The sequence below is a fragment of the Cetorhinus maximus genome, chromosome 4 (assembly GCF_964194155.1).
Source record: "Cetorhinus maximus chromosome 4, sCetMax3.hap1.1, whole genome shotgun sequence".
Lineage (NCBI taxonomy): Eukaryota > Metazoa > Chordata > Chondrichthyes > Lamniformes > Cetorhinidae > Cetorhinus > Cetorhinus maximus.
Window position 1 is genome coordinate 134,895,815 of NC_135882.1, and position 15,509 is coordinate 134,911,323.

Sequence of the window (15,509 nt, forward strand, 5' to 3'; positions counted from 1 at the left end):
CCCCACCCCCCCACACAGGAAGCACATAGCACTTCCCGTTTCAGTGGCGGGGGTTGGCTGTCCGCCCGCCGCCGAGCCGGTGGGACCAGCACACCCACCAAGGGCAAAATTCTGCCCAATGTGTATATATGTTCTTTAAATCTGCAAAGAACAGGGCCCTGTGTATTAATATATGTAGCTTCCAGTACATGTAAATGCACCACATTGAGAACCAGACTGACAATCTTAAATATTAAAATAAGTGACAGTTATTCATTGGTTCATTCCCCAGGGTAATGTCATGACCAATCAGAGCCAGGCTGGCTGGGTTAAATTGCAAACAATGCCTGGTAGTTAACTGCCAATCAAAATCACAGGTGCACTCTCCATAGCAATGCCTCTACCAATCAGAGCACTTGCCAACCAATCAGCACTCTCTTCTCATACTGTATAAATGTATTGTTTCCCCTGACATTGGTATTTGCTTGCAGATTGTCCTGATGAGTGTAAGACGAAAATCTTTATCAAAATGTCTCTTTTTTCAGCAATACTCAATTTTTCATCTAGGTGGTATTCAATGCCAATACCAGGGGGCAGTTTATCTTTGATAAGGTGGATAGCGATAATATGGGGGCTATCACACAGCCTTGCTTGACCCCAGTCCAGATTTTGAAGGTGTCTGTTTCAGATCTCCCACTCAAGACAATTGCTTGTACTACACCTACTGCTTGGGGAAACTGGCCTGCTTCTTGCAATATATATTCTATGTAATTCTATGTAAGTCTCTGGAGTGGGACTTGACCACACAACCTTCTGACGCAGAGACAAGAGTGCTAAGAAGGTGATGAAATAATTGAATTGGAGGGGGATTGAATATCAAACTTTCCCAATGGGAACCTCATATGAACAAAAACAAAATTCCTTTTACCACTGGTATCACCAAGACAGGCTTAACATCCTTCTCCTGCAAGCGTTGTGCTGTGTTTAGCAGGCGTTACTTAAGGTTTGAGGGGAAACAGGCTATGACCACAGATAGTGACTGTGCACGAAGTGGCTCAGCTGATTGGTGCCTTCCGGATGTAGCCACGCTTGTCAGTGTATTAGAAGGAAGAAGACTGGGCTGAGCTCATACCACTTCCTAACCGGCAGCCTCACACCACACCTATCAAAGAGAATGGCTGAGCAAGAGAGCTTGGAGTATGGCAAAGCCGACTTTGTCTTGTTGGATAACCTTACCATTGAGGAGTTCTTGGCAAATCTGAAGTTGAGGTGAGTGCTTGGATGGGAAGGGGCTGGAGGTTGAAATGAAGGCAGGAAGTAGAACTGAAAGGGTTTAATGCTTTTTTTCTGTCAGTAAGAGATACCGGTTTTTACTTAGTTAGAGGATACAAAAACGAAAAGGAAACAATGAGGCGTGTAAAAAGTTATATAAAATAGTACAGACAGAGTGACCACAACACATTACATTTTGAGTCAAGCTTGTAAGAGTAGATGGCAAAACGTTTCTATTAAGAGGCAGAAAATTTATAACAAATTTTAGAAAAGTAGTTCTCTCGTCAAACCCGTGGAAGCATTGACCAGATAAGGAAATCAAAGACTGTAGTAGAACCCAAAATGTAGTTGGATGTTCAGCTGGGGATGGAATTCCAAGGGACAAAGTTGATGGATTAAATGACCTTCCATAATTTAGCCATAGCTCATATTATTAGCACATGTCAGAGGTCGGGCAGAGACGGAGGGGGCTTGGAGAGGGTCAGAGGTTGGGGGGGTCAGAAGTCGGGGGGATTGGGGGGTTCCGAGGTCCGGGTGGGACGTGGGGGGAATGTCCGAGGCCCGGGGCGGGGGTAGGGTCGTGGGGAAGAGGGGGGTCTGTGGTCTGGGGTGGCCTGAGGTCTGGAGGGGCAGGGTTCGTGGGGTGGAGAGGTTTGATGGGGGTGGGGGGGGGGGGTGGGGGGGTGGTCCTGAGGTCGGGAGCGGAGGTCGGTTGGAGATCTGGATGGGTTATGTGGGGGGTATGGTCCAAGGTCTGGGGTGGGGTTGTTGGGGGGCTGGGGTTCAATGTCCGGGGCGGAGGGAGATGGCCTAATGTTCAGGGGGGCTGTTGTGGGGAGGTCCTGGAAGGGGAGTGTGAGGTCCAGGGGGGTTGGGGTGGGGCATGTCAGAGGTTGGTGGGTGGGGGCAGTCCCGTTGTGGGGGTTGAGGGGGGTGGGTTGGGGGTGTCGGAGAGTCCAGTGGGGTCAGTCTGGGTGTTTCCAATAATTACTCAGAAGGTAGAGGTTTTAATTCTTCTAACTTTTCCTGAGTAACTAGCGGTATAACCCCAGCGGAACCATCCGAAGCTTGAGACTTAAACCGCATTTTCAGATGGTTCCCAGCGCAGTGCAATTATCCAAAGAAAGTGTTCACTTCTGGACAAATGCCATGCAAACTGCCAGAGGGATTTCCCAGTGCATCTTTGGGGAAACCACCCAAATCTGACACTGGTTAGCTCAGAAGTTTTGAAGAAGAGCAGGGGGATCCTAGCTAATATTAATTTCTCAACCCACCTCATTAAAATAGATTGTACATCCATTCTCACATTGTTGTTGGTTGGATCTTGCTCTGCATGAACTGGTTGCTGCTTTTCATTATATTCCAACAGTGACTCCACTTCAAAAATGCTTCATTGGGTGTAAAGCGCTTTGGAGTGCCCCTTCCCTTCTTCAAAAATAGTGTCATGGGATTTTTTTTTATCTGAGAGCACTGCCTCATTACTGCACTAGAGTGTCAGCCTTGACGTTTGCGCTCAAGTTGGGCCCTATAGCCTCCTTCTCTACAGTAATGCTCTATGACGCTGATTTTTACTGCCCCTAACTGGCAGAAACTGATCAAGAGGGTAGGTGAGGGCTGGAGGAATAATGGGAATCACTAATGCACATAAATCCATTTCCTTAGAACCTTGCCCCCTCCAAAACCTAATTTTTTGAACAAACGAGCAGGATACCCAAAGGCAGGAAGTGAGGTTCTGTTTTAAATATGCAGATCAGGTCCGATGAGATCATCAGAACCTGATTTCTAATAGCGACCTGAGATCTTAGCAGGCTATAGTGTCAGCTCCCTGACAGGCAAAACCTGTCAGGAGACAATCCTAGACCAGAAGAGGCCCAGAAGACAAGCTTCACATTTATTTTCATGTTTTCTCGTGGCCAGATAAAGCAGGAATGTTCCTCTAGGCTTCACAAGGACTTTGGCCTGCCTTGTGCTGAACTATGGCCCCAATTGTGACCCAACTTATTGGCCTCCTCCTCCTCACCAGCTCTGAGCATTCCACCCGACTTACTGCCAGAGGCTTGTGCAGACTTTCAGCATGGAAAGGAGGTGTCTGAGAGCTGATCCTATGGAGATTTAGATATTAGTAAATGGTAGAGGAAAGATTATCTTGAATTCTCCACTAAATTACATGGTGGGATTAGAACAGGGTCTCACAGGTTCAAATTAGTTTAAGGTAACTTTAGGATATATCTGGAAGATTTTCAGGCAAAGAGATATCAATATTTTCAGTAGAGCGGTGAAGGCAAAAACCTTGGAATCAGTTGACTAATAATTAGATGAAGTAAAGGACTGTAGGGTTGGGCGGATGTATTAAGGCAGGCCAAATGACACAGCCATAAGAATCTTTGATCTTGAAATCAGCCAAGATAGACGAATATGTAGAATGAGAAATAAAGCTCAGTTTTTTTGGACACTACAAGTGCCCTTTGAGCTCCAGAATGGAGTATTTTTTTCAATTCATTCATGGGATGTGGGCGTTGCTGGATAGGCCCGCATTTATTACCTATCCCTAATTGCCCTTGTTCAGAGGGCATTTAAAAGTCAACCACATTGCTGTGGGTCTGGAGTCACATGTAGGCCAGGCCAGTTAAGGGCAGCAGATTTCCTTCCCTAAAGGACATTAGTGAACCAGATGGGTTTTTACGACAATTGGCAATGGTTTCATGGTCATCATTAGACTTTTTTAAAATTCCAGATGTTTATTGAATTCAAATTTCACCATCTGCTGTGGTGGGATTCGAACCAGGCACATGCACATATTTGTGGGATAAATCACGCTGGACTCTATGGCCTGGATTGTCACGGAATTGTGGAGAGTCTGCAGTGTATCCAAAATGGCAGATAGATCCTGGATCAGGAAACCCTGCCTCATATCCAGCAGGGGGGGGGGGAGGTGTGGGGCGGGTGGGGGTGCGGGGTGATGGTGGAATGGGGGCAGACATGACTCCCACATGTGGGAAACCTAAACTGAGTTCAAACAGACCCCATTGTCTCTGGAACAAGGGCCTTATCCCGCAATGTGCAAGTTACAAATTTTCAGAGTGCTCTTGAAGGGCAAATAGGGTATGCAAATGTTGTAAGGGCTTGTTCAGTAGGTCTGAGAAAGACGTTCAGAGGCTTGTGAAGTTGAACAGTAATTGTTTATTAGTAACACAAAACTATATACATATGTACAAAGTATAGCCCAGATTATGAGCTAACTCTATGCTTACTTCTACACAAGTCTCGAGATCATGTCTGTCCCATGTCCTAACCTGTCTGTTCTGTGTGCAGGTCCCTTATCATGTGACTTTTTACATCACACTGTGGGCGGTACTGTTCTCCAGTCCCACATTAACCCTTGCTATTCTAAACACCCTTATACTACATCTCCCCCAAGTCTTTACCCAACGTATTTACATTACAATCTTTCTTTGCATGCTACCCCTTCTCCCCTGCTCAAGTCTCTGACTTTATAAATTCAGCTGGCCTGGAGGCTCAACAATCCTTCCAGATCTCATTCTGGTTACATTTGGAGGAGTGGTGGGCTCAGTTGCTTTGGGCATACTTTGTTGGTTTGATGTTTGAATCATAGTACTCTGTGTTTCTGGCATTTGTTTGTCTCGATCTGATTCACTTAAATGTATAGTAGGGGAGTCGCTCAAGGGATGAGGAGGAGACTCCTCCTGTTCTGCCTGATCATGCCTGCTGTGGTATGTATCAGGTATGATCTTGGTTGATCATCATCTCTCTAGCCAATGACGTCCTCTCTTTCAAGGTACCAGATCTAAACATTGTCACCATTGTGTAACTGGGGCAGGTTTCTAGTGTGATATCTCCTATTGTAGGCAGAAGCTTGTCTTTGTCAATAGGTTCGTTCTCAGTCCTAAACCTTCTGGTAATTCTTGACTGCCAACCCTGGGATCAATCTCTTTGGCAGAATTGGGAGTTCATTGCAAAATTTTCTGCCCATCAATCCACATTGCAGCAGGGTGAATCTATATCTTAAAAAGGCCATTGGGAAGTCTTTGACTGGGGTTTTCTGGTCCCACCAGCAGCAAGCATTGTCGCGGGTGGCACAGGAAAATTTGGAGAGTGGTCAAAAGTCACTTCTGGCCACTCTCCAAATTTTCCTGTCCTGCCTGCGATGATGTCTGCCACTGGCACAGCCAGAAGATCCCGCCCTTTGTTTTTTCTCAAAAGTGTCTTTCCACCTCACTGTTAGATTGTGGATACCTTGGGGAGCTGGCAGGGTGTTGAAAGCCTTAACTCATGGCAAATTGAGTGAAGAATTCATTTGCGAATTATGGGCCGTTATCAGACACCACCTGGTCCAGGATGCCACTGGACACTTTCTTCAATGATCTAACAACTTCCTCTGTGTTTGTTGTGTGTAACTGCTTCAATTAGATTCACCTGGAGAAGTCGTTAGCCACAATGAGGAAGGACCTGATATTAAACACGAGTAAATCCATTCCCAACTGTTCCCACAGCCTGGTAAGGGACTGTGTGGTGATAAGGGGCTCCCTCTGGACAGGTTTGTGCACTGCAGACTGGGGTCATGCTCTGCACTTTGTAATGACCAGGTAGCTCTGGTGGATTTGTTGAAGAATCTACGGCCGAAGGTGGGAAAAGTGTCCTGCAGTCAGCATCACGGTGAAGCAGACTGGGAAGAGTGTCCTGCAGTCAGCATTGCGGTGAAGCAGTCACTTCAAAAAGTGATGTCAGCACAAAGGTGACAGCTGAGAAGTGGGTAAGTGTTTTCCTCCAGTTTTTTTCTCCAGTTTTTCTCCAGTTTAAAATAGATTTAACTTAAAGTAAGGGTTTTTTTTTCAACTAGAGGCATGGCAGGGCAGCTCAGTCCTGTGTTATGTACTGCCTGCAACATGTGGGAAGTCCAAGACGCTCCTTGCGCTCTGACTGATCATGTGTGCAGGAAGTGCCACCAGCTGCAGCTACTTGAGCTCCGGGTTTCGGAACTTGAGGGGCAGCTGGAGGCACTGAGGTGCATCCGTGAGGCTGAGAATTTCGTGGATAGCACGTTTTTAGATCTGGTCACCCCACAGCTTACGGAAGTGCAGACAGGGAGGGAATTGGTGACCATCAGTCAGAAGAAAGGTGTCAGTCAGGTAGTCAGGAAATCCCCAGGGTGCATCTCACTCGAGAACCGTTTGTCTGTGTTGGAAAATGGTGAGAGTGACGGTTCCTGTGGGGAGTGTAGCCGTGCTAATGGCACTGTGACTGTGACTGTGACTGGCTCAGCTGCACAGGGGGGAGGAAAAAGAGGGGAAGAGCAATAGTGGTAGGAGACTTGATAGTAAGGGGAACAGACAGCCGTTTCTGCAGCCGTAGACGTGACTCCAGCATGGTATGTTGCCTCCCTGGTGCCAGGGTCAAGGATGTCACTTGACGGGCTGCAGGGCATTCTAAAGGGGGAGGGCAAATAGACAAAGATCATGGTACATATTGGTACCAACGACATAGGTAGAAAGAGAGATGAGGTCCTGCAAGCAGAATTTAGGGAGCTAAGAAACAGATTAAAAAACAGGATCTCAAAGGTAGTAATCTCTGGATTACTTCCGGTGCCACGTGCTAGTGAGTGTAGAAATAGGAGGTTAGTCCAGATGAATGCATGGCTGGAGAGATGGTGCAGGAGGGAGGGCTTTAGATTTCTGGGACACTGGGACCATTTCTGGGAGCGGTGGGACCTGTACAAGGTGGACGGGTTGCACCTGCACCAGAATGGGACCGACATCCTTGCGGGGAGGTTTGCTAGTGCTGTTGGGGAGGGTTCAAACTGACTTGGCAGGGGGATGGCATCCTGAGAGGAGGTTCAGCAGGGGGAGATGCACAGCCAAAATTAGAAGAGTGAGCAAGTGAGTCTGGAAGGCATAGAAATTATAGGCCAGTTAAGGCACAAGGGAATTTGGCAAGGTTGGATGGTATTTATGGAGTATGACAAATAAGACAGATGAGTTGAGGGCACAAATTAACACATGGAAGTATGATGTCATTGCTGTCACAGAGACATGGTTGAGAGATTGGCAGCTCAATATTCCAGGATATAGGGTCTTCAGGCGAGACAGGGAAGGAGGTAAAAGGGGAGGGGGTATCGCAATATTGATCAAGGAATCAATTACTGCAGTAAGGAGGGATGACATCTTAGAAGGGCCCTCAAATGAAGCCATATGGGTAGAACTGAAAAACAAAAAAGGAGCAATCACATTGCTGGGAGTGTACCATAGGCCCCCAAACAGTCAGAGAGAAATAGAAGAGCAGATAGGTAGGCAAATTTCAGAGAAGTGTAAAAATAATAGGGTAGTAATAGCGGGGGATTTCAACTTTCCCAACATTAATGGAGTTGGTCATAGTATGATAGGTTTAGAGGGAGCAGAATTCTTAAAATGCATCCAGGAGAGCTTTTTAAGCCAGTACATAGAAGGTCCTACAGGAGAGGGGGCGGACCTGGACTTAATTTTAGGGAATGAAGCCGGGCAGTTGGTAGAGGTATCAGTGGGGGAGCATTTTGCAGATAATGATCATAACTCCATTAGCTTCAAGGTTGTTATGGAAAAGGACAAGGATGGGCCAGAGATCAGAGTTCTAAATTGGGGGAAGGCCGATTTTAATAAGATCAGATATGATTTGGCCAGAGTGGACTGGGAGCAGCTACTTTTAGGTAAATCTGCATCAGAGCAGTGGGACTCATTCAAGAAGGAAATAGGGAGAGTACAGGGCCAACATATTCCAGTAAAGACAAAGGGTGGGACGAACAAATCCAGGGATATACAGGATTGGATAAAGAGAAAAAGGGAGGCTTATGGCAGATACCAAGGGCTTCAAACTGCGGAAGCCCTAGAGGAGTATAAAATGTGTAGGGGGGAAGTTAAAAAGGAAATTAGGAGAGCAAAAAGAGGGCATGAAAAAACATTGGCAGGTAAAATAAAGGAAAATCCAAAGTTATTTTACAAGTACATTAAGAGTAAGAGGATAACTAGGAAAAGAGTAGGGCCCATTAAGGACCATAGTGATAATTTGCATGTGGAGCCAGAAGACATAGGTGGGGTTCTAAATGAATGCTTTGTGTCGGCGTTCACAAGTGAGAGGGATGATGTGGGTATGGAAATCAGGCAGAAGGACTGTGATATAATTAAACAAATTAGCATAGAAAGGGAGGAAGTTCTAAGTGGTTTGACAGACTTAAAAGTAGATAAATCTCCAGGCCCAGATGAAATGTATCCCAGGCTGTTGAGTGAGGCAAGGGAGGAAACAGCAGGGGCACTGACAATAATTTTCAATACCTCTCAGGCCACAGGAGAGATGCCAGAGGACGCAGATGACACAAAATTTGGTGGGGTGATAAATAGTGAGGAGAATAGCCTTGGATTACAGGAGGATATAGACGGGCTGGTCAGATGGGCTGATCAGCGGCAAATGGAATTTAATCCGGATAAGTGTGAGGTGATGCACTTGGGCAGGACAAACAAGGTACGGGAATATATGATGAATGGTAGGACCCTGGGAAGTACCGAGGATCAGAGGGACCTTGGCATACATGTCCACCGGTCCCCTAAAGTAGTGGGACAGGTAGATAAGGTGGTTAAGAAGGCATATGGGATACTTGCCTTTATTAGCCATAAAATATAAGGGCAGGGAGGTTATGCTAGAACTGTATAAAATGCTAGTTAGGCCACAGCTAGAGTATTGCATGCAGATCTGGAATTCGCAATATAGGAAAGATGTGCTCGCACTAGAGACACTGCAGAGGAGAGTTACCAGCCTGGGCTGGAGAGTTTTAGTTATGAGGAGAGATTGGATAGACCGGGGTTATTTTCCCCAGAGCAGAGGAAATTGACGGGGGACATTATTGAAGTGTATAAAATTATGAGGGGCATAGATAGGGTAGACAGGAAGGAACTTTTCCCTTTGGTGGAGGGATCAATAACCAGGGGGCATAGATTTAAGGTAAGGGGCAGGAGGCTTAGACGGGACGTGAGAAGAATTTTTTCACCCAGAGGGTGGTGGGAACCTGAAACTCACTGGCTGAAAGGGTGATAGAGGCAGAAACCCTCATAACATTTAAGAAGTATTTGGATGTGCACTTGCGATGCCATGGCATACAAGGCTATGGGCTTAGTTCTGGAAAATGGGATTAGAATAGTTAGGTACTTGTTTGACCAGCGCAGACTCGATGGGCCAAAGGGCCTTTTTCTGTGCTTCAGACTTCTATGACTCCATGACTCTTTGACTGTATGAAGCGAGACTGGAATAACCAACCGCTCGTTATATACTAGCAGATCATCTATCACACTGAGGTGTTTCTGCTATTCCAAACAAGTTTTCATGACATTGCCACCTAGCTTCTGCTGTGGCCACCCTTGTTGACAGTAACGATGGATCTGGCACACTCCTTATCTTGCAACTGCCCCGGGCATATTTGCTCTTGTTTCCCTGAGGTAGCTGGCATTTGTCTCCTCATCAATTGGGAGTGCAACTCGAGCTCCTTGACCAGGTTGAGATCATATATTGCAGGAAAGTTGACTGTGGCCCTGGATAGTGTGTCTGCAGTGGTTTGATGTTTCCCTTGAACATGTGCTGTATCATATGCAAAGCGCATGTGTCGCAAATGGAATCTCTGAATTCTGGGGGCCATCGTCACAAGTTCCTTCTCGTCTAACAGTGAGACCAGTGCTTTATGATCTGTTTCGATGGTGACTTTCTGGCCAGTAATGTAGTCAGAGAACTTCTGACAACGCCATGTGACTGTGAGAGCTTTATTTTCAATAAGACCATACTGTATCTTTGTGTCTGACAGTTGTCTAGATGTGTAATATACTAGTCGGCGACATCTATCCAGTTGTTTCTGGAATAAAACTGCCCCTAGGCCTGTAGAGGAGGCATCCACTGCTATTGTAGTGTGGAAGAATGGGTCATGGTGAGCCAGGGTAGTGGGTGAGACTAGCATGGCTTTGATGTGTCCGATTGCTTGCTCTTGATGTGCATTTCAGCACCAAACCTGGTCCTTTTTGAGAAGGTGCTGCAGAGGCTCTGTGATCTGCCCAGGTTGGGCAAAGATTTCACCAACTGTTTCAACATGGCCGGGAATCTTTGGAGGTCTGGAATGTATGGGGTTGGGAACTCATTGATGGCCTTTGTTTTGTGTGGGTTCACCATGATGACTTTGCTGCTGACAATGTGAACTCAGAACCGAATAGAGGTCTTAGAAAACTTGCACTTCTTGTTCAGTGTCAACCCTGCTTCCTGCAAGTGTTCTAAAACAGCCATGAGCCTCCTGTCATGTTCCTCAATATCACAGACCAAAACATCATCCATGTGGCAGATGACACCCTCCAGGCCTTGTGATATGGCCAACATTGTGCAGTGAAAAATCTCAGGATGCTGAGGTAATGCCCAAGGGTAAGCGGTTGAAACAGAATCTGCCAAATGGATTGATAAACGTAGTCAGCAATCTGAATTTCTTATCCAGTGGAAATTGCCAGAAGCTGCTTTCAGCATCGAGCTTTGAAAACACTGTGCTTTTGGAGAACTTGGTCAGGCTGTCATCCACCTAGAACATTGGGTGGACTTCTCTCGCCACTGCCTTGTTGAGTTGTGTCAGGTCAACACAGATGTGAATGGACCCATTTGGCTTCGGAACTGGGACCATTCCAGAACTCCATTCCATCAGCTGAGTGACTGGGAAGGTGACCCCTATTTTGGTCATCTCAACCAGTTGTTGCTGTACTTGCTTCACAGGCGGGTGCAGTATTTTGCATGGTGTGAACAGGCACATGGGCATGGAATCCTCTCTCAATGTAATACTGTTTGCAGTCTTCAGTCATCCCAATCCAGTGAAAAGTTTCTGGAATTCTTTCTTAAAATTGGAACCAGGCCCTTGCTGGTTAACCTCATCAATTTCATGAAGGAGTTTGAGGTCAACATAGGCTTTCCTACTCAAGAGGGAAAATTCTTGATTGTGGAATACAAATAATGCCTCCCCTATTTGTTGGTTTTTGTATTGCAGTGTGGTTTGCAATGTATCTTTAACTGGGAGATTAATGCCTCCTGCTCTGTACGGCTGTGTTGTGCATGGCATCGGGTGTTGCTTCACCAGTCATGGCTCCTTATCCAAAAGGACTGTAACACTGGCTCCAGTGTCCAATTTGAAGTTGGTGAGGTGACCGTTTACAGAAATATCAACTTTCCAAGGAATCCTTGACCTTACCCAAGAAGCACGGTTGGGTCTCTTCCTGGTGTGGTACCTCAGTCTTGTGGACTGTTTAGGGATCCTCCACACATCTGGATGTCTCAGCCTTACACAGCTTTCCAAAGTGTCCCAACCAGTTGCAGTTGAAACACTGCGCAGAGATTGATGTACATTACTCTTGCCAGGGAGGTCTTTTGGCTCCACAGCGCTGACATGGTCTCCCGCTATCCTGTGGTCAGTTTGGGTATTGCCTTCCTTGGCCTGGAGTTTCCCTGGCCTTTTGTTGCTTTATGAGCTGGACAGTTGGGGTTGCTCTATACTATGGCTTATCCTCGCCACATAAAATGGACCAGTGTTGTTAGAAAATTTCAGACTACCTGACTATTTGGATGACCATTTTAGAGTGAGATCTTCTTTTGCCATTAGCATGTATGAAAGGGCATCACCAGCAACTCTAACTACAATCAGTCTTATATGAGCTCTGAATCAGGGCTGCGTAGTCACAGCCTTCAGCCAATCTATATAATTAGTTTATAAAAGAGTCAATGGGTACTCCAGGCTGTTGAACTCATTTGTTGGACTTTGTTCACTCTAAAATTTTATTACTTCTTAAATTAAAATAGCCTCGAACAATTTCAAAACATCTTCAAACTTATCTGAAGATTCATTTATTCCTCGCTTTGCAGCGACGTTATCACCTATCGGACCTATTGAGTACAATAGTGTATTCACTTGTTAAGCCTCTGTCTTCTCTTCTAATCCTGAAGATATCATGTATCTTAAAAAAAAATTTCACTCAAGTCCCCAATTCTGTGCCTGGTCTGACCCTTGGATCAGCCCAAATTGATCTGGTAGGGTTGATTTATTATCCATGGTTGCTTTTTAGCACAGGGGAGTACAGTTCTAAATGCTATTGCACTTTCAAAGATGACGCTGCAGTAACTGATTTTTGCACTTCTTCCCACGCTTGTTGGGTTTTGGCAGGCTCCTGTGGCAATTGCAGACCCAATCTCAAGGGGATCAATTTTCTGCAGTAATTCGTTAAATCAAAGGTTTGGGTCCTTTAGAACATTTCCAGGGTATTTTAACCTGATTAATGGTAATTCCTGGCTTTGGTTTTAAATTTCGTCTTTTTTTCAACAAAGCTCAGCCACCATGTGATATGGCGCCAACTCTGAACCCGGGCTCTCCGTGGTGATTAATGGAACAGACTGCTCTGACTGATTAATGGCCTGAAGGCTTTTAAAGGCTAGTTCAGCCTTAGCATTGAATTTTTGCTCAACCTTGCTAAGTCCTTTGATCCAGCAATTGACACAGACTCACAATGGACCTCCATGTGTTCTAGTGGAGTCCATGAGCTGCACAGTGGACTTTTCTTCTGCCCTTTAGCCTCCAAGAATGCAATGGAGTTTCTTTTTAAGTGATCTCCAGCTGTGTCTTACTTCAGGTGCACTTCAGTCAGGTCAAGATGCTGTTTCTTTAGTTTTTTCAGATTCCGGGGTCCTTCACCAGCTTCTCAGGGTTCTGGGTTCCTTCATTAGCTGCCACCATGTTATAAAGGCTTGTTCAGTAGGTCTCATGAAGAGGTTCAGAGGCTTGTAAGGTTGAACAATAATTGTTTATTGATAACAAGTAACTATATACATGTGTACAAAGTATAGCCCAGACTATGAGCTAACTCCATGCTTACTTCTACACAAGTCTTTAGCTCATGTCTGCTCCATGTCCTAGCCTGTCTGCTCTGTGTAAAGGTCTCTTGTCACGTGATTCTTTACATCACACTGTGGGTGGTGCTGTTCTCCAGTCCCATATTAACCCTTGTTATGCCAATCACCCTGATACTACTTTGAACTGTCAAGCTGCCAAGTTATTTAAATACCTACCAAGTTATTTAAATACCTAGCCCTTTAAAATTTGAAAAAAAAACTGCCTGACTGTCTGTGAGTTGAAAAAAATATGTTCTAGTGGTTTGAATTGCTGTTGTTGACATCATCCTAAGTACTATCACTATAGCATTATTAATGCTCGACTACTTTCCACAACTTATCAGTATCATAATGGGGGACTGTAAGTTCCCAGGTTGATTGACAACTCCAAGAAGTTTTCAATGGATTAAGTATCTTTAATATGGGTTTATGAACACAAATGTTTGTTTTTATAAATGATTAAGTTGAGGGATTTAAATGCATTGAATGGGCTTTCATGAATCAAAGTAGTTTTTTAATATTGTGAAGTTGGTGATATTTGGAATTTTGTTTTATTTCATTTCTGCATGGCTCCTGATGTCTACATATGATGGATACTGGGTGAGTTGGCATGAAGGGTGTAAGGGAAAAGGGTAGTGGATGGGGGGGCATTGATTTGGCACTAACTGAGCAAAAGGGCTATAAGGGGCCATGGGTTGTGAGGTTGGGGGTGGACGAGATTGGCATGAATTAACATGTATGGGGATTGAATGGGGGTGTGAGGTGTGAGAGCTAGAGGGCCGAATAAGAACACAACTGGGACAAAGTCACAGAGAACTGAGGCAGGCCTTTTAAATAGCCTGCCTCCAGCACTTGACAGCACCTGTGACCATCTCCAATCTGTGTCAGGGCCTGACTCCATCCCATACCTGCCCACCCTGAATGAAGATCCCACCATTCAGGGTACCTTTTCCCCAGGTGGGTGTGGCACACCTACCTTGAGAGTGAAAATCCAGGCCTATATGCATGCAGGCCACATTAACCCTTGCTATGCCAAACACCCTGATACTACTTTGAACTGTCAAGCTGCCAAGTTATTTAAATACCCAGCCCTTTAAAATTTGAATAAAAACTGACTGACTGTGTCTGTGAGTTGAAAAAAGTATGTTCTAGTGGTTTGAATTGCTGTTGTTGACATCATCCTAAGTGCTATCATTATAGCGTTATTAATGCTTGACTACTTTCCACAACTTATCAGTATCCATTGCAGACTTAGAGCTCAGGGGAGGTGGTGGCATAGTGGTATTGTCACTGGACTAGTGATAATAGTACTCCAGATACCCAGGGTAATTCTCTGGGGACCTGGGTTTGAATCCCACCACAGCAGATGGTGAAATTTGAATTCAATAAAAAAAATCTGGAATTAAAAGCCTGATGATGACCATGAAACATTTGTTGTAAAAACCCATTTTGTTCACTAATGTCCTTTAGGGAAGGAAATCTGCCTTACCTGGTCTGGTCTACATGTGACTCCAGATCTACAACAATGTGGTTCACTCTTAGATGTCCTCTCAAATGGCCTAGCAAGCCATTCAGTTCTCACATGCAATTAGGGATGGGCAAAAAATGCTGACCCAGTCAGTGATGGCCCACATTCCATGAACAAATAAAAAAAAGTTCTGCAATCTCCCTCCAGTTAGGTAATGTGTAGCTTTTCCATCCTTCCTGCCAAAGTTCACATTTTCCCAAATTACATCCACATCTGCCCAAATTTTTGCCCACTTACTTCTATATGCATTTGCAGACTCCTTATGCCCCTTCACAGCTTACTTTTCTACCTATCTTTGTGTCATCACAAAATTTAGCAAACAGCACATTTGACAAAATTATATATTCATCAAACTATACCTTCATCAAATCATTGATGTAGATTGTAAATAGTTGAGACCCCAGCACTGATCCCTGTAGCAGTCCATTCGTTACCTCCTGCCAACTCAAAAATGACCCATTTATGTCTATTCTGTTTTCTGTTAGCTAATTCTCTATCAATGCTAATATATTACCCCCTACACCATGAGCTCTTACTTTGTGCAGTAATTGTTGATGTGACACCTTGCCTAATGCCTTCTGAAAATCTAAGTACACCACATCCACAATTTTTCCTTTATCCAGTTGCTAGTAACTTCCTCCAGGAACTGTAATAAATTAGTCAAACATGATTTCCATTTCACAAAACCATGTTGGCTCTGACTGATTGCAATGAGATTTTCTAAGTGTCCAGCTATAACTCCTTAATAATAGATTCCAGAATTTTCCCAATGTCAGATGTTAAGCTAACTGGCCTCCAG

General features: G+C 44.9%; 1 protein-coding gene across 1 annotated transcript in view; it reads left to right on the forward strand.

The window, feature by feature from the left end:
* Positions 1–1,076: 1,076 nt before the first annotated feature.
* The window catches only part of LOC144679922 (unconventional myosin-Id-like), a 171,322-nt gene continuing 156,889 nt past the window's right edge, over positions 1,077–15,509 (forward strand). Inside the window, exon 1 of the mRNA XM_078540891.1 lies at positions 1,077–1,248. Within this exon, the coding sequence (XP_078397017.1) occupies positions 1,154–1,248 (95 nt within the window). The 5' untranslated portion in view covers positions 1,077–1,153. The remainder of the gene's footprint in view (positions 1,249–15,509) is intronic.